At 47.2% G+C, this 24,281-nt stretch overlaps 1 protein-coding gene across 6 annotated transcripts; it reads right to left on the minus strand.

The window, feature by feature from the left end:
* Positions 1-442: 442 nt before the first annotated feature.
* On the minus strand, positions 443-23,329 carry LOC135367285 (sucrase-isomaltase, intestinal-like). Of its 6 annotated transcripts, none has more exons than XM_064600483.1 (23): positions 23,253-23,329; positions 15,506-15,799; positions 14,917-15,068; positions 14,106-14,292; positions 13,483-13,655; positions 12,729-12,897; positions 12,564-12,660; positions 12,381-12,493; positions 12,168-12,293; positions 11,131-11,376; positions 10,943-11,056; positions 10,496-10,580; positions 9,210-9,339; positions 8,737-8,908; positions 8,454-8,570; positions 8,227-8,375; positions 8,071-8,155; positions 7,933-7,989; positions 7,727-7,869; positions 7,566-7,654; positions 2,619-2,668; positions 2,037-2,210; positions 443-1,817 (listed from the first exon to the last, which is right to left on the minus strand). In XM_064600483.1, the coding sequence occupies exons 1-23, from the start codon at positions 23,325-23,327 to the stop codon at positions 1,749-1,751; spliced, it is 3,066 nt and encodes a 1,021-aa protein (XP_064456553.1). In that variant the 5' UTR covers positions 23,328-23,329; the 3' UTR covers positions 443-1,748. The 6 variants fall into 6 exon arrangements, 5 of the variants coding, with proteins under 5 accessions (XP_064456553.1, XP_064456552.1, XP_064456555.1 ...); XM_064600482.1 differs by lacking the exon at positions 23,253-23,329 and adding an exon at positions 21,791-22,090; XM_064600485.1 differs by lacking the exon at positions 23,253-23,329 and adding an exon at positions 20,643-20,787.
* Between the last annotated feature and the right edge of the window lie 952 nt (positions 23,330-24,281).

A 24,281-nucleotide genomic window follows, 5' to 3' on the forward strand; every position in this document is an offset into this window, starting at 1 on the left:
CTGAACGTGGCCTGTTGAGAGAAGCAGTGTTGCCAGACGGATGGCAGATTGCGCACATTATGACGTCATACTTCTCTGAACTGGAAATACATTTTGTGACAGAATGCAATACAAAAAATATGTAGTGAGCTTGCATAGCGCAGCAATGTAGACAAGGGACAAAGACAGAGGGAGATGGAAGAAGGAAGTCATTGAAAGTCACTGAGCCTCAGAGCATCAATTTCCACAGAGTGAGACACTGTACGACGACTGCAATAATGTCTTCCTCTGCCTTTGTCCCTCGTCTATGTTGCTGCGCTATGCAAGCCTTATCAAGGTATCAACTATACCCCAAGAGTCCACTTTGAGACGACATAAATTTGGGTATATAGGGTATGTGCATCGAGGGAATTTATCTGACGCTTCTGATTTCGCCCTAAGCATCGAATGACTTCCATTAGAGTACTGTCAAACATAGTTTTATTTGCTTTCACACACAAGCACACACACACACTGCTACTGCGACGAGGAAACAGTGTTAGTTTTGTTGCCCTGTCGAAAGCTGTCCGTGTGGCGGACAGCGTGGTGGCAGCTGTTGGAGGAGTGATAAAAGCAGATTTTGAACTTATCGCATTATCTGGAGGTCCAAGGAAAGCATACAAGCCCACTTTGGGCCAAAATGTATATTTTTTCTTTATATCCTACATGACTAACAACTTGCGTCCTGTTTACTCTTATATATACATCATTCCCAAAAAGGATAATTGCAATCCGAGCAACAGTCATCAAACAGGTGAATCTTGATGTTTTTGAAGTACTACGCACGTCGGGAAGCTTACAAATCCCCAGTTTTGGAGTACCTAATAGTACCACTCAATCCTGTCTAGTTTACACGACGAATGACGAAGACGGTGTAAATATAATCGGAACAAGTGTTTCTGTCCCTTCCTTACATTTTGAGATATTCGGCGGCCGAATGGCAATCGCCATAATGACCATCAATACCAACTTTATTTCTGTTGACTAACTGCTCTCAGAGACATTCCGTGAAATTGCGTCAAATTCTCGCACAATTCAATCCCGACGTTGCAAAATGGGACACACACGGGGTTGAAGATGGCATATACGAGTTATTTCTCGTTTCACTTTTGTTTTTGTTTCGATGAGCTATATTACATTGAGCACGAATACTAGGCACATATATGAACAATAAGTCTCACACAACCAGCGTTGGCATTTGGCAAGGTGTTATTTAGAAAGATCAGCTACCGCAGACGGCATGCTTTCCCATACATGCAGGACAGGAGGAAAGTGCCAACACCACCTAGCTAAACAAAGCCTAATCACTTAAAAGACGTGACGTAGTCAAGAGCCCACCAATCACGACAGTGCTTTCGGCTATGGAGACGAGCTGCCGTGAGCCGCAAGTGCAGCCACTAATAGCCACAGAAAGTCTGTGCTTGGCTATCGGCTTGGCTGAAGCAGACGACATCTCGACATTACACAAGAAGGTCTTCAATATCTATAGGTGGCGCCAGCACTGGCCGGCTTTCGGCACCGCTGACCATCCTCCACATACAGGTCTAGGAACTGTATACGATGGATGCTATAATAGTGAAACTATCTTTGGAAGCCCTCAAGCTGGTTGAAGGAGAACCGGCAGTGGAACGGTGTATGACTTAGTTTTCACGTTGGATAAAGACATCTCTCATGACTATCACAGCAGCTGCACGACAGGATGGTCGCGTTGAAGCCTCGACTGAGAGTGTTCAGCGCATAAACCACTTGATTGTGCTGTTCTTTGACAGTGGAAGTAAAATATTCTTGAAGATAGCCACCTGGAATACGGAAGAAAGCGTTAGAACGTTTTAAAGGGGCAATGAAATGACACTGAGGATTGCTGGAAACCCTACCATCCAACAGCCTGCTACCATATCGGCAGGCAGATCGCACGGCAATAAAACATCAACCGACCACCGGTCGTTGATGAAGCACCTATACGCTACCCTATGTCCCTACATGTAGCGGGATTCTTCATAAGAAAGTGCGTTCATTACCCTGCGGGTGTGATGCCACCTGAACTGCCTCAAGTTCAATGGATAGTCGTCGTCCAGAATGACGCGTTGAGGCCTCCTTGGCACACCGAAGACATTAACTTCTGTAATGGACACCATATCGAAGCTGGACTGGAACGCTTGCTTCTGGGGGAAACTGGTGATGTTCAAAGTGTTCTGCACAGTTATTAGAAAGGGTTCTTGTTTTACTATGTTACAAAAAGAAGAAGACGACGAAAACTTTAGTACAAACTAACCACGTCCCAAGGCCTATTTAGATACGGAACCAAATACATTTTGTCGAGCTCAGTGGCGTAGACAGAAAAATATTTCGGGAGGGGTTCTACGCGAGAACATTACATGGGGGGAGAGGATTTCACCCTCGTTTTTCATCTCCCCAAATGCACTACCAAAGGTACGGTTTCGGAGGTTTGAACCCCCGAAACCTCTCCTCTGGCTACGCCAGTGGTTGCCCTCGTATGCCGGTTGCGTCTGTTCTCGTTATACTCTACACTGGGTAAGAGAACAGTAACATCGTGCAGTGGTACTTACTAGAGACAGCTATTTAGTGACTCTAGTACTTACGTTGAATGCTCGAAAATTCACAAAGATGCATTCACCAAGGATATGAGCATCTGTAAAAAGAAGTACGTGAATTCAAAGCACTATCATGGTACCTAGTCAAGCTTAGTCAAGGTAGCAAAAAGAGACGTCTCGTTAAATGAGCCCCAATGATACAAGGGTCGTTCAAGGTTGACCGATAACTTTGCTCGAGAAAAATTTGTGAGTAAGTGTAACTGAATAAAACTTTCGGAGGACGAAGTGCAATCCTTCTAGGGTCAGCGGCACGTGCAGCAACAGCGGCAGCCATCATGGCGGCGAGCATGGCAAGTTCGTCCGACTGCAGTCACACCAGTGAACATCGCAGGCGTTGAGCAAGCCACCATCGAGAACCGGCGGGTAACAGTTCAGGACATTGCAGCCCAGCGTAGCGTCGGCAGTGTGGAGACAATCATTCACGAGCACTTACTGTTCCGCAAAGTCTGTGCAAGATGGGTTTCCCCGACACCTCACTTGTGACCAGAAGGGAGCGCGCATGGCAGTCTCTGAGCAGCTGTTTCAACCGGTTTCAATCAGAGGGGGACACATTTTTGCAATCAGTCATCACATGTGATGAAACCTGGATGCATCATTTCACCCCAGAGACAAAAAGAAGCAGCGTGGAATGGTGCCATAAGGCTTCCCCGCCGCCAAAGAAAAGCAAGATGCAATCGTCTTTTGGGAAGTCAATGGGAACTGCCTTCTGGGACATGCAGGGTGTCATCTATGTGGACTTCTTGGAGCAAGCGTTTCACGATTAATGCCCAGTACTACTCCACGTTGATAAAGGGTGCCGTGCGAAACGTTAATTCGCAAGAAAAGGCCTGGGATCCCTATTGGAAATTCCTACTTGACTCCATATGGTATTATGACACCAGGTCCTACATGATGAAGGAACCTACATACAAATAGGATCCTGTTTAATTGTGGGTCCTACATGCAAATGCGATCCTACATATAAACAGGATCCTATTTGGTTGGGGGACCTACATGCAAATGCGATCCTACATATTAACAGGATCCTATTTGATTGTGGGACCTACGTTGGGTCCTACATGCCAATAGGTTCAAGTCTCTCGTTGTGATCCCGTATAATTTGTGCACCCTATTGTGCTGTGTATATTAGGAAATAACAAATCATGCAGCTTCTATTTTTTTTTTTATTGATATCGTTCATCATCCCTGTGACATGTCTGTTGAACAATCACACTCTTGCCTGATGTACAGCGTCTTCAACACCTTTACAGATCATGCTAGATGATAGCTCTAAGATATATTTCTTGTAGGCATCTGAAACAATAAAGTGAGTTAGGAAGCTAGATTTAACAAGGGATAATACATTATGCGTCACATAAAATATGCCAAAACTCGTGCACAGGTTAACCAGACTTCCCACATATGCTGTTACTTGAGGTCCAAAGACAATGGCTTTGTTTGTTAGCAGTAAGATCAATTAACTATGACAACTGGGGCTACAGCAAGGGTGTCAGTAAGGCATTACCTGAACAGGGTGAAAACAATGCACGTTGAGTTATAATATCCGCAACTATTTACATTCTGTCATATTCCTTCCACACTCGGGGAAAATATGCATGACACAAGCTGAGTTATTATGAATTAATAACCAAAAAAGGAAGATCTGTATCTTTAGAGCACCGGTACCCTGTAGCAGGGCCGCAGAAGCATCACACATTATATCAACCTGATGTTAAGTGATGATACAGGTTAACCAACAGGGTAAGAGCACAAGATTACAGATGGAGGATAAGGAAATAGGTAACAATAGGGTAATAATCGCACTGAGCGGATAAAGTTATAGGAACCCACACGCTAGGAAGAATACAAAGCAAAAGGTGCACGAAACATGGCATTACATGCACACAACTAACCTTCAATTCACGAAATCCAACAGCTTTCGGTCTTCCAAGGTACACACACAGAAACAGGTCCAGATACCACTAGTAAGGCATGAAATACAGTCACAGCACTGCGGGGCACCAAAACCACCAAAACTACGACGAAAGACGCTTCCCGAACGAGAGCTCTCTGGACATGCGTCCGAACGCTTCTATGATTTCCCTTCCAAATGAGCTGGAGGAATTCCAAGCTCCAACGGCGCCGCCTGGCTGTAACGGCTCTCTCCACCATGCTCTCCTCGCGCTACATCCAGAAAGCAGAAAGTCGCGCGTACGGGTGACCAGTGCCATTGGAAAGAGGACGTTTTTCCCGTCAAAATAAGTCTTCAATCACATTTCTACGCCAACAAACAACCGGCATCGAAAAAAATGCCCCCAGCCCCATGTATAACGAGCCGCTTTTGCCATGTTTGTCCTCACTCGAGAATGGAGAGAGATAAAAAGATCCCGCAAGTTTCTAGCCGTTCGGTGTTCGGAGTGCACGAATCCATTAATAGGTGATTCAGATCTCCCACAGGGTTCAAACCTAAAAACAGGGACGAAGGTGCGCAGAAGGAGAGTCAGCCTAAGGAATTTCGGGAATAACGCCATAACCTGTAGTAAATAGACGGAAGGTGCGAATTGAAAAGTTGTAGAGCAAAGAACGAAGAACACGCATCCAAAATTTCCAGTAAATTGGACGTTAGGTAAGCGAGATTACGGCACTAAAGGAACGGCACCCACGGAAGCGTCTCCGAGCGGCGTCAGCCAGACTTGCTGGCGCCAGTGCCATGACCCTCCAACTGCAAAGCCCATATCTGGGGAACGGAGAGTCTCGCGCTTACGGGATTAAAGTGGTTGGAAAGAGCACGTCAAGAGCTTCAAAACTATGTCAAACACGACTCTGTAGGTGCGATGGAAACGGTTTTAGGGGAAAAACAGCCGGCAGTCCCATGTATTGGGAGGAGTGTAAACACGGAAACCGGTAGCTCGAGAACCAGAAGACTTTGACAGCTGTAGTAAATTTTGCCACGTTCACCGAGTTGAGGCGAGTACACTCTAGAAAGGTGAAAACTGTCCGACGCGGGCTTCCGTCCGAAAAAGGGCATCAAGCTTAAAAAAACAGAGTTACGAACGCGTCTCTGCCCACAACCCCCGAACCGCTAAAGACCGACTGATGGTTCCATTTGACCGATCGTAGAGCGACTCATGTCCTACTAGGACGGAAATTCTGGCGTCGACATGACCACCGGGGCGGATGTTACGGAGCTCCGAATGTATCGGAAGTGCAGACGGAGGCCTGGAATTTTCAAGTATCTCGACTACTCTTAGGATTTCCTGCGAGCCGTGAGCGTGCACGTGAAGGCGAAGGATTGGGGAATCCGTCACAACAAGCCGCGTCCTGATAGAACCGGTTTAGTCGTAGAAATTAGACCGAAAACCCCATCGACACCGCAATGTCGCTCGATGGCGTTCAACCGCCACCTCGACCTGTTGCGCACTGTTGTCGAAGTTTGTGCTTAAATAGTACTCAAAGGAATGCACGCATCATTGTATGCTTGATGTTTCGTCGACTAGTAATGGGCATACTCTACGCATGTTCTATAAATGAATGCAACCAGTCCATTCAGTTGTTTTCAACCTAAAAAAATATATTCATTTGCAGTGGTTCTAATAGAATTCGCACTTGATAACCTGCCGTATGTGTGCGCGTTGGCAAACATGATTGAATATGACTAGTTCGTTCTGGGCCCCTGTTTTGAAGGAATCAAATGTTTGTTGCTGTGTTAATATATCACTTCCATATCTCAAAATAATTCCCCACGTCCTCCCCACATGAAACCAAACAGGCCACGTAAGATCTCCCATAGCTCCTTTTTGATGCCTTGTAGGATCCTACAAGTCTGCTACGTAGCCGGATATAGGCGATGTAGTGTCCTACAACTCTCCTATATTGCCGAATATGGGACAAGTAGGACACCACAACTCTCCTACATAGCCTAATATGAGACATGTAGGATCCTATGACTCACCTATATGTGAATTAATATAGGACATGTAGGATCCCACAACTCTCCCACATGATACAAAATAGGACATAAAGGATCCTACATCAATTTGTATAGGATAAATAGGATCGCATACAACCTATTTGGCTTTTTTTCAACAGGGATGTTGTCCGGGAGGGTCATTCTTCTTCATGACAATGCCCGACCTCACACGGCGAATTTGACGGTAGCAACCATGGCCGAAATGCACTGGGAGGTTTTTCCCCATGTCCCTTACAGCCCAGATTTAGCCCCAAGAGATGGAGGAAAGACGTTCCAGACGAAGCCCTCCAGAAAGATGCCCTGCCGTGGCTACCAGCAGCCACTTGATTCTACGCCAAAGGCATGACAGAGTTGCTACAGCGATGGCAGCGGTGTCTAGATGCGTACGGTGAATACCTTGAAAAACTGACGTAGTTTGGTGTTTCCTGAATTTTCTATTGCATTTAACGAAATAAAAGACTCGGTCAACATTGAAGGACCCTTGGGGATACGGAAGTCATAACTTGTTCCTACACACTCCCGCTCCTACAAATTCTGTATGACTTCTCCCGGTAGAATCTAGAAGGCTTATGGCAGAGAGCACATTTTACCCACAACGTGCACGGGTCACGTTCCCACTTGCCGCGATGTTCTACTAGTTTGCATCCCGAACCGAAGGTCAGTCCTTTGCTTTCCGCGGGATGAAATCGCGTCTTGTATAGCGCACGGCGTCGCAATTCGAATCTCTCTTTCTTGGACTGGAGTGCCCACGGGGTGTATGTAGCGCATAGCCATGTCAGGATTCCTCCATACCACGACCAAGTTTTGATACAGGTGCTCGTTTGTTGCAACAATATTTTTTTGTGGTACTGACAACGCAAAGTCCAGAAGAGCTCTCCAAGAGTCGTCCTCACTCACGCGCGTACCCGTTCCCTTCCTTCCCGCTCCACTCGTCTTGTCTCGCAGACAACATGCTCCACGGTGTTCGAAGACGAAGATATAGATACCTTTGGTTTCACCGTCGTCCCAGTAGAGGTCACCTACTGCCTCCTGTGTATGGCTCAGTGCAACAATGAGTTTCATAGGGTTTCTACGGCTGAAAAATGATATAGTTGAGTGCGAGTTAGGAACAGTATACTCTGTACTTATTTTTGTCAGATGTCCTCACCTCACTGCGGTAGTATTAGCGGGTCTTTGTGTAACGATTATTGATCCTCCCCTCACGTGCAGGTTACATGGCCTCTCAGGGTTGTCCATGGAAGAATGAATGGGCAGCCATTGGCCTAACGGCCCTTCGGCGAAGACCTGTCCCTATAACGGCAATATAATGTCTTCATCCCTGTCTTACGTAGAGCCGGTGCCTTATCGACTCACTGTATGGTAATCGTACCAGGTACCCTTAGGGAAATATCCGTCGACGAGAATGGACCCCTGAAAGTATGAACGCACGCGCTGTTCAGAATTTACGTAGGACGAAATACGTATAGACATATCTGAGTACGAACCAGTTACCTGTTCCAGTACTGGACTGATCAGCAAAGCGTCGCCCCACATGAACTGTTTGTCGATGTCATGAGTATCAATGTCGTCCGGAAACCTGGAACGAGAAACCTATGCGAAATTTGCGATACAACAAACGTCTCAGCGCCTGAATGTTCAGTGACTTACACGTGGAAAAGAGGCCTAGCCACTGTTGTGCCTTTGGTATGAGCGTCGTAGAAGAGTGTGTAGAGATACGGCAACAGTTCATATCTTATTTTCAAAGCTCTTCGCACCATGTTCTGAAAGCTTTCGCTGAACGCCGATGGGTCTTGCGCCTGACGGGAAACAGATCACTCAGCTTCATGACGTTCAAGTGCTACCAGTACATGTGACAGTGAATAGACAATATTTACTCTGTTATGGATAGCGTTGTTGTTTCTGGCAAGAGGATAGAATATTCCTAGTTGTGTCCATCGCAGACACAGCTCTTCTGCAGCATCATCGAAATATCCGCAAATGTCCGCTCCTACCTGGACGTAGAAGGCAATATGTCCAACTGACTATACAATAACAATATCAATGTCCTCATATGTGAAATACGTCCGTTGCTTTTACATGCGTTCTTCTAGAAGCCTCTGCAGGATAGGCAGGATATCAGAGATCTAGGAAAAGTCTTTGGAGGCAGGAAGGTTTTACCAACGGGATGCCGAAGATGGAGAACTCCAGAATGGTGGGTATTGAGTGTGCCATGTCAGGCCAACGGCTAGCATTGTCCCCGAGCCAGTGACCAACGTAGCGACCGCTTCCGACGAAGGTGGAACGGGACATCAGCAAAAAACGACGGTGTCCAAATAATTCAGCCAGGGACCTGTTATGGTATATGGCCGTAAAGTACTCTGTTCCACAAAGTGTGCCCTAGGTCAACGCCTTCGAAACTAAGGGCAACCTGGTTCCTCCTCTCCCACTTTTACGAGGTCGATATAAAGGCTCTTCCACGAAACTCGAAGCTTTAACTATTAACTTGATGCCTGAGATTAGAGTGACTCCTAAGGACGTCACGTCACGTTCGAGCAGAGGTCAGGTATTACTTTAGTCCTGATGACGTTGGCCGGGGGGGGGGGGGGGGCTCCTGTCCGCAACCAATTAACCTCATTAATATATTTACTCACTGATAAGTGGCGGCGCTCATCATATGGCCGTACAGGTTGTGGATGTCGTAATGACGCCGTTGAATTCCGTTGAGCCATTGCACGGCGTCCATGCACAAGGTTCCCTCGAATAGACTATTTCCTTTTGTTTCTGGAGGGAAGGGAACGGACATTTGTATGTTTCACTATTATGAACATGTATTAACACAGCAGCGCTGCACATGGCATCGTACATGCTCCTGACTTTCTCACTTCTTTCAATGGAAGGCTTACACGGTGCAAGGCCTTCCTCATAACATTGGCAACGGATGATAGAAGGTAGATACAGTTTGTGGTTTTCTGCTATTATACTTTTTCGCGAAAATTTAGCGAGAAAAAAAATTTAGACTTCTTTGGAAACTGGAAACGGTGGCTTTCTGCGAAATTTCGCCGAAAACATTAGGCGAAAATAGGCGAAAGAATAAAAAGAGTGCAGAAATGGAGACTTGAATTGGTTTACATGATCATAATATCAGCGACAAGATAAGCATATTTTGAGCATGAATTTGCTGAAGCAACATAGTCATGTACAGCATGGTTAACGCAGCGCCAGCGCCGCGAAGCGTTGGCCGCTGGGTTTCGGACAGGTGCTATCGCGGATGCAGCACCGTCGGTAACAAGCGCAGGTGCGCAGACGAGAACGACTGCTGCGATTGCACGGTGATCAAGTAGCAGCCCAAGTGAGCATGCCGAGAGCCGGTGTGATGAGGTGGTGGCGGCGCTTACTTCCGTGCGAGCCACGTTGTCGCACGTTCCCCATAAGTGTGAAAGCGAACTTTAGCCGCCGCCACCAGTTCGTAGTTGGAGGAGCATAGGAGTTTGGAGGAGCATAGATATGTTGTGTCGGTACATGAATGTGAGGAAGGTGTCTAGATTCGCATAGCATGGCTTATTTGCTTCCACATGGTTCCCTTACAGGATGTAACGTCCTTACTTTGCCACGAAGGTATCCATTGGAAATGTCCACAGTTACTGGAAAGTTTTCCCCTCTCGTCTCACAGTCTCACTTCTCGCGAATGACCGTCGGAGAGCTGCACGCATGCACGTTTTTGTGCGAGCGGACGCGCCCATGCACTGCGAAAGGGCCGTCAGCTCTGCATTAAAATCTGTTTTCGGAGTCGTTCGCAGTCATTCCTGAACCTTAGCTTCTTAACAAAAACCAAGCCCGCCAATGGTATGGCTGTCAGAAGTGTCGCCTCCAATTCCAATACGTTCATTGCGTGTTAAATAACTGAACAAGTCTACGCAAATCTAAAGATAATACTTACTTGGCTTGTAAGGAGGCCTGTTGAGGTCATCGTAGACACAGCCACTTATGGAACCGTTGACGTAGTTTGAGGGCTCGTTGGACGTCTGTTACCAAAAGAACATCATCTAAGCTATAGTTCTACAGGGTGTCCCACCTAAATGCGAAGAGATTTCTTTAAAATATATATATCACTTTTTTCGACAAGACAGTTGCAATATAGCATATGCTGAAGGGCGCTTCTTAAGAGGGCACCAGCGAACTCCTAAGGCAATGTCCTAATTAACTTTCAATAACTAACTTAATTATACAATCTACAAAGTTGCCCCAATGAGATCATCTGGTATCTTCGGTCGCCTGATACCGTAGCCGTTTTCAGAACAAAAATCCGTCCGATAGATCGTCCGCAAAATCGGCGGTGGCTACGCGTCCGAAAGACACAAGGACTGAACCTGAATTAAATTCTTACAATCCAAATACCGTCAAAGGGCAGTAGTTCGTGAAACTGTTTCAATTCTTCGGTCCACCACGGCTGTGTAGAAGGATTGCCAAAGTCAGGAAAGACAACAGGTCCTGGCCAACCCTGTGTAGAACGGGAGAAAACGTCTGTGGCCATATAGCAGACAGGACTCATCGCATAATCAAAGAGATTCTTACAGCGCCTTGCAGGTGTTGGTTTCCCCAAGTGTCGTTGACGAAGACTCCAAGGGAGGCGCCCGTCGTATAGGCGGGATAGACGCCTTTGTCCTTTGCAGAACTAATGGCAGGATCTAAGACTAGCATCACATGTTGGCCGCGGCCTTTAATGTCCCGTACAACGTCGGGAAGTTTTGCAAATTTGTCTTCGTCCAAGGTGAACATACGATAGTGGGACCGGTAATCCATGTCCAAGTGAGCAACATCCTGCGTACATTTCAGAGTTGATGTGAAGCTCATCAGCCAAACCCACGTACAACTAACGTACAAGTAGTTATAGTGATGTTTAGTGCATCGCACGCTATCGCCTTTGCGTACGTAAGGAATAGTCTGGTAGGACGCCTTGCAAGCACACGCTATTTTTCGGGAATAGCGTGCGTACACCATAAGTTTTCGCGGGAGTTTCTTGCAGGATTTCGACTTGTTCGACATTAAACAATGCGGCAACGCAGAAGCAGGCACGAAGGCGGCTCAACGCAAGCGAAGACAGCTGCGCGAAGTATGTACAAAATACCATCAAATATTACACAAATAAATTCATACATCTCGTTTAATAGCGTCCGGCGCTAAACGCGAAGCGTCTTATCGTAGCGTACAAAAAAAAATGATAGCTTACGGTCAGCTAAACTTTCTAATAATAATTTGGTCTTTGCATGGGCGACGCCAGTCGGTAGCTCCGCCAAACCGAATTTAACCCGAAAGAATTTAAACGTCCATCGGAAGATGACGTGCCCACGAGACTTGTGCCGTGTCACCAAGTTGCCGTAGTCCTCTGTCGCTTTCGATGTCGAAACAACAATGTATGGTCAAGTTCAATGCCGTCAGACAAAGACCAGCGAGGCGGCATGAATGGGAGTTCATAACGAAGCGCACACTAACTCCACGACTACGTGATGTGCCCCTGCAATGTTCCGCTAATAGTTATTCTGGAATACTGAAGTATCCATAGAGGGACGGCTTCTTGAACATAGAAGATTGACATGTGACATGATCCTTACTTGAGGCATATCCATGTCTCGCATTTTCTTCTGCACCTCTTCCACGTATTCCGCGCTTCCATATCCCCACCGACCTAGATGGAATCCCAATGCCCAGTACGGAGGCATCATGGGACGCCCTACGGCCTGCGAGAGACATGTTCCATTAATGTGACGGCTGCATATAACGAAACTTGGTGTGTATATAACACCGAGTCTGTTGGTCTAACTCACAGCCGTGTACTGCTTGACGACGTCCTCTGGCGTAGGACCTAGAAAGAAGTAGAAATCCAAGATGCCACCCGTCGTGCGGAATGTGATGGCTGGGGTTGGCTGGAGTTGCACTTCTGAAGAATGAGAGACATTGTACGATGAATGAAACGACCAGTTCCAGAGCAGGGAGAACCGTCGCCTTACCCATGGCATTACTATTGAGCAGCAGCACTGCATGTGCATTAAAGTCCTTCTCAACGCACATGTACATCGGGTGAGACCCGTACAGGTTAGAGAAATCCTGGAACGAAACGTCAAGTTAGCATTAACACATTAGCGCTGCGAACTTTGATATATGGGCGACCTTACCTCGGGGTATGCGTCTCTGTTGAAGAAGCTCCACGTCCGCCATTTTGTGTCGTGAGGGAACGTTTTATGCAGATGTTCACCCAATCCATAGATTCGATGACATGGAAGCTTCGTCGAGATTTGCAAGAACTGGTGAGAAAATGTCAGCCCTCCAACGCCCGTATCGAAGCTATGGTAGAAAAATTATGTATGTGTACGTAACTAGAGGAAATCTGAAATATTAACAGATGACCCCGTAATCAGGAGAGTTCAGTCACTGAGGCAACAGCTGCGGCGCCCACTATGGCACCTGTAGAGGAGCAAGCGGCGTTAAACATGTTGTTAGTTTCGCAATTTTTTTTCCCGGCAGATGGCTCTGACAGCGGTATTAGCTCAGGTTCAGGTTCAGATCTGCGAGATCGACCTATAGGGGGCGACACTGTCACCATTCTAGTGTGGATAACACGTGGGCCGATGTTCGGGTTTGATGGTTCTTTTCCGTAATTCTTGTGTATATTCACTGGAAGATCACTTGTGCCGCGATGGTACGATACTATTCGGTTCCGTATACGGCACTGAACGCGGAATAAACGTGTAAAAGCAGACGACGCGTCCACACTACGATAGTTCTCCGTTCTCCGCAGCGCGCCGACACCGTTCGATCTCGGCAGATACGAAAGCGAAATGGCGCCGATTGCTGCTCCGTGTTCCGCAGCGACAGAACTCTGAAGCCAAACTTATTTAGAGTCTCTACGGTTTCGTTTATAACACTCACATGTCAATTCCTGTGTCCGCACGGCGTACTTTGATACTGAACGGCGCATTTTCGCCAAGATTGTAGGTAGTCGCGTACATTCGAACCTGCTCCGCACTTTCTGCATCGGGGACGCGGTCCATGGGAATCACGGGATCGGGTACCTCGTACCTCTCATCCGATGGATCGTAGATCTGTAATTGGCACCACAAATATCACGAGGGCATGCAGATTACTTGTTAATATCTATTGTATTCAGCTGTTCTGCATCTAAAAACAATGTCATTCAAAGATTCAATCCCCGGTACATAAACGATGTTACCAACCGTTTGTTATTAGGTATCTCTATTATTTTTGAAAGCTGATAAGCATTCGCAAGTTTGGGTTTTGTGAAACTGCAGGTGACGTCACCACGCGCGAGCGCGTTCGATTCCTAACTGCGCAGGCGTCTTCCCGATCGACGTGTCCGCTCACTGAGCGAAGATTGCTGATGACAAGCAACCTACTGGAATGGTACAAGTTGCTTAGACACATTATCCTTCGGAAAGGACGTTATGTACGGCAGGGATTTTGCCAGCACCCCCGCAACCCCCAAATATCTTACAACACCCTCCAAGTCTGTTTTCAAAAGGTAACCAACTTGCCTTGATGCGTAGCCTGTGTGGCGTCTGCATCTCGACGCGTACCCTGATGTGGTGTACATCGTCGCCGTAACGAGAAGGAGCCGGGATCCGCTGCAGAGGAAGTTCGAATCCACCATAAAAGGGCTCCTCCTTTCCAGAGATCCGGTAGCCGTAGTTACGGGGGTAGATACAAGCGGGGATTTTATCTCTGGAATAATTTGCGAACAGGTCGATTAAAATATACATAAAAGGTATAAGGTATTTACAAGGTCGATAAGGTATATATTCCTAATAATCCTTGAACGAATTGGCAAGCCATCACAAGTTTCAGTTTCACGAAGAGCTACGTAGCTAGGTAGGTAATCGAAAATGTAACTAACCGTCGTCGCTCGCTTCCACACTGTTGACAAATACGTCACGTACTGGCGCATGAGTCAACGCGCGCTCCACTTTATGGGAAGGCGCAAATCATGCCTGTTCCCATAGTAACCGGAAGCTACCCGCTAGGCGAATTCTCCAAGTGATGTCGCTCCCTCTGTATCAAAGGCAAGTCTCTGAAGGCACTTTTTTTTGTGTTAATATTCGTATAAAAACGACTTGCTTCGGAGATAACTTTGTGTGCTGGATTTAATGCAACGAGCAGTGCATTAAACCCGAGGGGTTACAACCCATCCCATCTAACCTCTAAGCCAATCTAGAACGTGAGAAGTAAAACGGGATATGGAAGGCTATGACCTATGGAAGGCATCTATAGTAAGTCAATGCGCTGCATTGCCTCCGCGTTTGCCAGTGCTCTTTCCACGTGCAAGATTGCACCGATGCAGCATCATACCTGAAGGGCTCAACCTTGAGGTCCGGGTCCTTGTCAATGATGTCATCGATGGCCAACCGCGCCCAGCAGCAACCTCTTTCTTCGCATCGCTGCCTGGTCACTTTGCTGTCGTCCGGGTAGCAGTCGTAGCGGTCGCGATCCAGCACAGGGAGCTGGACGTAGAACACTTTTGTATTCTTTTCAATATCAAAGAATATAGCCGGTAATATCAAATGAAGTTGATATTTATTGATCGTAGACTAGCGAACTGCGTTAATTATAGACGACAATATTAAATCGGCAGGAATATTTGCGGACATGAACAAAAATAAAAACTGCTCATTGACTGAAATTCTGAACAATCGAGTGTGTGTTTGGATCAGATGTGGATACCAAGATCCCCATCAATTATGATGCAAGTAAATTAAATCAAATCAATCAATCAAATCATCCGCAAATGATATTAGAAACGTTAATGACAACTGATATAGTAGTCTGGAAATTTCAATTTGAAATCAATGGCCGTCGAACTTGAACATCAGGAAAGGGCGCCGTAATTTCCTTTCAATTTCCTCCAAGCCTTAATCCGTGTCCAGAGAACAATGCTTACATCAGGACAATCAGGTTGCCATCCATTGCCCGTGTTTGAGCCATCGTCAGGCCCGGACGTGCCACCGGTGATGGAACTCCAGAAGTGCGGGAAGTGGTGCCGAAAGACCAAGAAGTAGAGAGGGACAAAGACAGCGACGACCACGACGAGCACGACGACCACGACCAAGAAGCAGCGCACCCGCGATGACAGTGCCGAAAAATTGTCGTCGCAGCAGCGGTTCGGCGGCATGGCACGCCGCCGCCGCTTCATCCCCGTGGGTCCCCGTGAGGCCGTCCAATTCTCCCAATCCTCCTGCCGTGAGAAAATTTTGGAGACGATTAAGCACTGAAGTAGATCGCTGGGACTCATTGGATCGATTGCGCGTGTGAAAAGATTATGTGGCGAGTGTGTAGAAGGTATTGATGGATGAGTCCAGTGATGGAAGTACTTGAGTACCAAGTACTAATCAACGTAGACACTTGGTGTGTAAAGTTGCAGTTCTTGGCGTGCGACAGAAATGGCTGGTTTCTTTTCTATGTAGCAGACGGACCGTTCGGAGGATGAGTGACTTTATCGTGTCATGTAAGCTTTAGATTTTAATCCGTTGCCCTAAATAAGCTTTTCACCAAGCATTCAAGATCGCTGTCAGCATCACCGACACTGGCAAGCTATGAGGAAGAGAGAAGCAAAAGAACCACTTTTACTAGCGCGGTCGACAGGTTCCCCTTCTTGGCAAGAAGAAGAGCAGCGACGACCATCGGCATGAAACGGGCAGGCAAGTCACTCGTCATAACCGCAGCCAAGGACAGCCGTAGAGGCGGCTGTGTGAGTAAGGACTATGCGATGGACAGCGGCGTTGAAACGACAACTGCGACGAATTGCAGTGAATACGACGGTAACCAGCAACGGCCAGCATCGACAGCTACAGCCAGAGCGAAGGACCAAAAAATGTCCAGCGATACTATCCAAATTTTTAATGTACATGACAAGTTCTTTGCCAACGACTTTGTACTTTACTTTTAGTACATTTGTAGTGCGGTACTTTTGTAGTATTGCACTTACAACAGGTGCTAGGTATACCTAGCATATACTACTTTGAGTACAATTTTGAGGTACCTTGTCGATTACTGTTGCTGACTTCAGTTCCCGCAACCCTGAGCTGAGAGCAGGACCTGTATGTGTTTGATCCTTTATAAGATAGTATGACAGCTGATTAGAGTAACACGATATTGGACAACACAAGATAGTATGGTATTCACACCAGGACTGACCATATACCGACGTAGGTTATACGCACGTTGCATCCTGGAGAAATAGCACCGCTGTTCCACGACGGGAAGGCGTATTACATGACCATATGTAGCAGCACTATTCCGGTCGGCGAAAGAAGTCTGTCAAACAATATGTACGCAGTATGGGGGTGTCACCCTTTAACAGTGTGTATTCGGGTTTCATACACAGGTATAGCGGATGATCGCTGGTACTGTGTGTCAGATGAAACTCCTCCCTTATGTACACAGGAACACGTTCGTGTGCTGAATCGTTGAGTTTCCAACGTGCGTACTGCCATCGCCCCGTGCTATTTTATTGGTGCTATAGAATGAGACTGGAATTCCGACAAGTTCCGCCAGCACAGCTCACTATATCAGACATTTCGCTGGGGCGCTGTATCACTTAACCCATGGTCGCTCAGAAATGAATGTGCATGCGTGTGACGCAAAATTGTGGAGCCTGATTAAACATAACTAGCATACACACAACAGTTAGAGCCTGATCAATACCCAAAGCAACGATGAAAGAGGTGCACTTGACGAGAAGTCAGTGGCGAATCCGGATCCCATACGATCCCGATTACACAAGGTGTGACTGAATTGGTATAACATCTGATAGTAGTGCCAAGATCATGCTAAACACTGGAAGGTAAGAGTTCGAACCCCGACGGCGGCTTTGCTGTCTCAAGATTCCCTCCGGCAGAACGATATGTCAACAACACTGCGGTCGACCGTCCGCAGTCGATTCCCCGTCTAACCCCCGCCTGCCGCACCCATTAGGCGCGGATCTAGGGGGGTTCCAGGGGTCCGGACCCCCCTCAATTCCAGACTTGAACATAGGGTTCAGTGGACCAATCCCAGCATGCACGTGGCACTTGTCCATATAGCGGACCCCCCTCCCCCCTTCGGGAAAATCCTAGATCCGCCCCTGCCCACACCTTCCTGTTGTCCTCACCTGTCCTCACCTGTACACAACTCACAGCCACAGTTGATTCGCGGTGCTAACATCGAAAAGAACTTCCGGAAAACGGGTCAGCTAATTGCACGCGCCGAGCCAAGAGGTCAGCACCGAAGCTCCCAAAGAGTGAGTGAGCACCGGCCGGACCGGATTCTCCACCTTGTGAATGCTAACGTAACGAATCGAGACATTCCCATCATTCAGACACCACGCACATGTGTTTTGGTTTGTATACGGGCTTCCGAAAACGAAGAGGGTGGAGTCCCGGGATCTCGTGTGGCACGCTCATGAATATTGGATTGGGTGAATGGTGTGATACGCGTGTCCGACTTCAGGAACCGTTGCTCGTGCATAATAGCGGAACATAACGAGCTTCATGGGTGGTACTTTCGTGTAATGGAGGACTGAAGAGTTTTTATACGCTTAATAATGCGCCCTTCGCAGATACCTTGCGGAGCTGCGATTGACCCGCGTGCATGACACTTAGCCACCTGCAGGGTAGATACCTTCGCTACGATTCTTTTAATGCTCTGTCAGCACCACGAAGCAACTGCGGCTATACGAGCGGCGTCCAGACGTGGACAGGTGGAGAGAGGAAAGCACGATGGAGTGGGTGACAGGGATGCGTACTGGGCCGACTTCAGACGGAACCGTGCCGTCGTGGAAATTCTTCCGTGATGAGGGCTGTAGTGCGTACCCAAAGGACTACCGAAGCTACTGAGTACATCACAGAGGATCTTCGCAATGTTCGTGCAAGCAGGCCCCCTGGGAAAACCTCAGACGGCACAGCCAGTGGTAGGATTCGAACCCATTGACTCCGCACGGTGTTTCCACACCACCATCGCGTTCGCACCCTCTGTGGATCCTGAAAACCCCATCGTTGACGTCACCGGCGCTTATCGCGGAGATGATCTCATTACGCTTTTTCCACTCCACATCATCTGACGGATCATCCAAAAAGGAATTTATCATCGCAAGCTCCACATCATGTGACGGATCATCCAAAAAGGAATTTCTCACCGCAGACTCCACATAGCGCACTCCAGGCGCTGAGTGATCCCGTCCACACGATCGCCAAGATAGCGGGTATCACGTCCTGCATAATATATATATATACTCCAAGGGGAGCCACAGATTAAAGGGGGAGTTGGTAGAGGCGTGACAGAGCATGATGGATTTTTTTCCTGAAGCCTCGCACTGCATTGTCCGCTGAATATGTGGGACAAGGGTGCGTGAAGGTGGGAGCCAAGGTAGGCGGTTACGTTGCACCGGTTGTATACCGAGCACAACGCGTGGGAAACGTTTCTTAAATTGAGTGTTAGCACGGCGAAGCAACTGGGTTTAGGACTGGGTTTAGCAGTGGACAGGTGGAAGGAAGACACCAGGAAGACGGGGAGTTAAGGAGGAACTCCCCTGACATCCCTCCGCACAGTTTGCGGGAATACTGAGGGAAAACCTCAGATAGTCCAGCCGGTAGTAGGATTCAAACCTTCTGGGCCTTTAGCATGACCTTTGCGCCCATACGAATGGGTACCCGCACCCATGCGCCCAGCCATACAGTTGGCTTTTCATTGACTCTATGACTATGTGGTGGTGATGCGATCTATAGTGTAACAGCAGATGACAAATTACATGTACGTGTACATATGACATCAGATGATAAGATACATGGGACAGGTCAAAGAAAAGAAAGGAAACCGTGGTGCGAACCGAAAAGCGAAATGCGAAAGAAAACCGAAAACAGTGGTGCGTACAGTTGAATAGAGCGCGTTTCTGAAAGGTCCTCTGAGTTGAAGGAACAACATTGTATGAGACACACGACATTTGCATTTTAGTCGGATCCACTTTTTGTTGATTCTGTGTACTTCATCAACGGCGCTCCTATACAACTGTGTACTCTAGTACACATACATAAAAATGTTGAAGCAGAAGAAACGTGACAGCAGATAAGATTGACTGATAGGACGTGTCTGGCCCGCGTAAGCCTTGCCTCTCCGTCTCGTATTTCGTCTCCCGACGCTGCCGCCGCAGATCGACCCGTACGAAGTTTATGTGTCACCCCTAATGAGTGCCCCTCATTACCATACAGCATTACATGAGCAGCAATTAAATTAAGGACTTCTAATTACTTTTTGTTCTCTGTTATCAGGTGACAATGAGCCGTGAACAAACGGGGACAGTGGGGAGGACTGGGAAAACAGGGGGGGTTATTATGGGTCCTGGTCCGACTTCAGGGGAAATTGTGCAGGGAAAACCTGAGACAGCGCAATCAGTAGTAGATTATATGAGCGTATATTATTCAACTAACACGAAAAAACACAGAAACGCGTACGCAATAATAATATTACCAATATCATTCCATTTTATATTTAACTTCTAGTCCTCTCCTCGATTCATTCAGGTCGTCAGTCCTTTGAAGTGGCTCACATCACGGTGCTGAGCTTTGATTCGACAGCTTGGATCATCGTATCGGTTTCGTAGAACGCTTCCTATATCTACATTCTAAAAGCAGAACTTCACCCCATAGCACGCTGTCCGCCAACCATTACCACGAATGATAGGGTTATCGCTTCTGATTCGAAGAGAGAGGGGGCATACACCTTTTTGTGGCAATTTTCATATATCCAAATTGTCACAAAAAAGGCGTACGCCCCCCTCTCTCTTCGAATCAGAAGCGATAATCCCATCATTCTTGGGAACGGTTGGCGAACAGCGTGCTATGGGGTGAAGTTCTGTTTTTAGATTGTACTAAAACCCCGTAATGTGATGCCAGTCTACACGAAAGAGACATCGCGAGATCCTTATCGCGCATGCGGAACTCTTTCCGTGAACACCATCCGATCTACTAAAAACTGCTCGATAAAATTCCCGTGTCACCGAAATCGCCGAGATGCGTGATTCGGACACAGACGGGCCGCAGACTAACCTGAAGCACTTTGTCATGCCGCCAACACAACTGTTGAGCACGTTATGCAATTCCAACGCAGCTGGCAATCCAACGGGGGAGGTACAACGCACACAAGATACAGACCTCTACTGAACGTACGCGACTGTGTGCTTCATTACATCCGTACTCTCTCCCCTTCCCTTTCACTTCCCCTTACTTCTGGCGTGCTGCCATTCGGCTCCCAGGGATGAGCTATATGTGTCTAAACTTTCGCTCGCTGTTTGCCCTTCCATGTAGGTCTTATTGTTGCCGTTAAACTGTTCCGCGTGGGGATGGCGACAACATAGATATCCAACAAAGACATTATAGCGAGCGATGCGGCAATTGGAAGTCGATTACGAACGGAGTAAAATGTACGAGGCAAAAGTGTCGAGACTGGGAGGTACCCGGGTTCGAATCCCGGTACCGGCTGTGCTGTCTGGGGTTTTTCCTGGGTTTTCCTCAGACGCTTTCAGACATATGTCGGCACAGTTCCCTTAGAAGTCGGCCGAGGACGCATATTCCCCCAGGGCGTCAGTCGTGACGTTGCCCACCTACGTGAGGCCGACAACGGCAAGCCCTATCGCCATCACCACCACCACCACCACCACGAGGCAAAATTAATGATCTTCATCATCGTCTTCTGAATGCCAGCCTGTGTCCACGAGCCAGTGGTTCTTCTATTTTGCTCCATCTTGCTCGACTAAAAATGCATATTTTACTTTCTGCTTCCCATTCATAATCTTCTCTGCATAATATGTTTTTAATTCCGCGTTCGCATCCGCCTCGAAACTTTACCTGTAAGACACAGTTGCCACAAACGAGCATCTGTACCCAGTCGACCACTGTAACCACTGGTAGCTATAACCGTGTGTACAGGGAGCAAATGAAAATTATAAAAGTAATGCCCAGTGACGTCACTATAGGGCACGCGTCACCCGGTGTGAAAGCTCTTTGCGTCACCCCCTCCCTCCCCCAATAATGAACCCCCTTTCCATAGCACTCGATACATTATTTAAGCAATAATGTCATACCACACGAAGAAAAAGAATCACGTGTTCGCAGAGTGCTCCTCATGTTTTTGGTGTGGTCGCCGGCAGAGAAAAAAACAGGAAGCGGCCGTACCGGTGCAGCGCGTCGCCCCTTACCGTTACGTCACCCGGTGCGAACCGCACCCCTCGCACCCCCAGTGGGTGAAGCGTGAAGCACCCTCGTTGGTGGTATTGCAGAGGTCGTGCTGAAGACTGGAAGGTGCTGGGTTCGAATCCTACCACTGACTTGTCTTGAAGTTTCCCTTTTTTTTTTTCGAAGACTTTCCAGACGAATGTCGACACAGTTCCCCCTGAAGTCGGCCCAGGACGCATACTAACTCCTTCCTGCTGTCCTCTCTCCATCTGTCCACATCTGTACGTCGCTCATAGCCACAGTTGTTTCACGGCGCTAACACGAAATAATAAAGATAATAATGAAATACACTTTCCCTCGCGAATAGGACAGCGGCCAGATGAGATGGGTGTCACAACCTGTCACAGAATTGCAACATCCGTTTCAAACGAAAAGTCCGTGCAAATCCCTGGTACACTGCATGTCCAGAACGAGAGGCAGGTCTATAGTAAGCTTTCAATGTAAACTGTTATGTCTATGTGAATATCCACCGCGAATGTTCATTGTTTTATCTGACGTTTCCGTTTCCTTTTATGATGAAGCGCATCCTGTTCGATGATGTCACCCTCATCGCACATTCACCGTTCCGAATAGTGGTCGACATCTTTCTCTGGAAGAGCGATTAGCAGTCCCCGAGCATCCTGTTCGATATGAGAACATCGGACTACCTATACACATTTACACGTGTAATTATATACATATTGTATTCACATGTACGCTGCTCATGTATACATGCTGAGATAAATAAGCACGTATAACTACACACAATCGCATGGATACATATGTACGGAGCAGCAATACGGCCTGTGTGAGTCTCCTTGAGTACGATGCATAATTTGAGGGATTCCGTCCCCAGAGTACAGCGTGCACTCGCGCGTATCGTCGAACAATGGGAACCAATCGGCCAGAACGATGGGTGGGTGGTTCCACCCCTTCTGTTCAGTATCTGAGGCTCAATACTTTATGAGTCGGTTCATTGTACCTCTTGCAGGGGAGGAGTGAGATATCGGACGGGTGCTGTGTGAGCTCCTCACAGTAGAGTCGTGACTCTACCTCACAGGAGACCACGAACTTCGCACCGATTTCCGATGCCAAGGAAAGGATTCCTAAAATTCGTTGATGTACAATCCTACCAAATTTACGAACATTTTTCGACATTGTGTATCTAAGAACGCGCAAGCTTTATAAAACGAATTACTGATTCGGATAAATATGACTTCAAACAATCTGCCCAAACGACGAACGAACTAATGGGCTATATCGTCATCATCATAAGTAGTATTGAAGCCTTTCCATAATATCACTGTTGCCATTAAGCCTCTGATAAAGATGAACATTATGCACTACGCGAAGAAACACCGACGGACATTCGACGTTTCTTCATCGGACGTTCAGAAATGCGCCGATACCGAATAATGTCGCTCCCAAATCGAATTATAAACTTACGGTTAAATCCATCGAAGTGTAAAGATGGGAAAACGTCGAACTAGGGGGTGCTCCCACCTTGTCGCTTCTTTGCATCGAAGCACTGTTATCAAGCCCAGAAGCCTATCTGATCTTTCGACACTGCTTATCAGATACCGCGTAATCACATGATACCGTGACGAGACCAGTTTACGTCAAGTGCACTTTGCGCGCATCCTTTCTCTGTACTGTTTGTGTTTTTTATGAGTATTTACGGAAGAATGCGAGAAGTAACCTGATGTTGAGTCACAAATTAAGTCATATCTTATTAGCTGATTATAGAAGGCGGAAGCGCGTCAGACGGTAAGAGGATTTCCTTTTTAGCCGGTAATTCTCTGCGGGCATTAGTAAGATTCTCGAACTAGAATTAATTGAAATACAATTACGGTACTAGAAAATTAACCCACTTACACGTATATAGTTACAGTGTGAGAATGTGCCTGATTGATACTCAATGTGCGGCGAAGTTCTATAAAATTAGAGCGTGCAGCAAACACAGCTAAAGTCTTTCCCCTTCCTATTCTTTTTTATTGCGCATAAATTAAAAAAAAGATTCCAAGGTGTTCTGCACCAATGATTGCTTACTTGATTGTGGCGCTTCCGCTTTTATCGAATTACCGCTTATATCGAATTATTTTTCGGTCCCGTTGACTTCGTTATAACGTTTCTTGCCGTTGCGCTGAAAAGCATCAGCTACTCTAGCCTCCCACACACCCTACTGTATAGTGCGACTTATATCCGCTATAAAAAAATAAAATAAAATAAAATCACCCTTTCGGCGGTCGTATCTCTGGTAGGCAAAAAATCGGTCGACTCCCAGCGGGCCAAACGGATTTCGATGAGCTTAATGCGGCACACCTGTTGCACGCCGCCCAAAGGGACACGCTCCTCCGTGCACCTGCTTAGAGGCCGACCCCGCGCTATGTGAATGCACGAACTTTTCCGTCGTGACACAGTGCTTGATAAGCACCACTTGCACGAGAGACGGGCCATTTTTCACCAATTAAAAGT

This window comes from Ornithodoros turicata, chromosome 8 (genome assembly GCF_037126465.1).
Source record: "Ornithodoros turicata isolate Travis chromosome 8, ASM3712646v1, whole genome shotgun sequence".
Classification (NCBI taxonomy): Eukaryota; Metazoa; Arthropoda; class Arachnida; order Ixodida; family Argasidae; genus Ornithodoros; species Ornithodoros turicata.

Coding starts and splice junctions, on each gene's coding strand:
- LOC135367285 (XM_064600482.1), bottom strand. CDS start 22,036: ATGGAGAGAGGACAGCAGGAAGGAGTTAGTATGCGTCCTGGGCCGACT. Junction 13,656..14,105: donor CACACAGGCTACGCATCAAG/GCAAGTTGGTTA, acceptor TGCCAATTACAG/ATCTACGATCCATCGGATGA. Junction 12,661..12,728: donor ACAGAGACGCATACCCCGAG/GTAAGGTCGCCC, acceptor GTTTCGTTCCAG/GATTTCTCTAACCTGTACGG.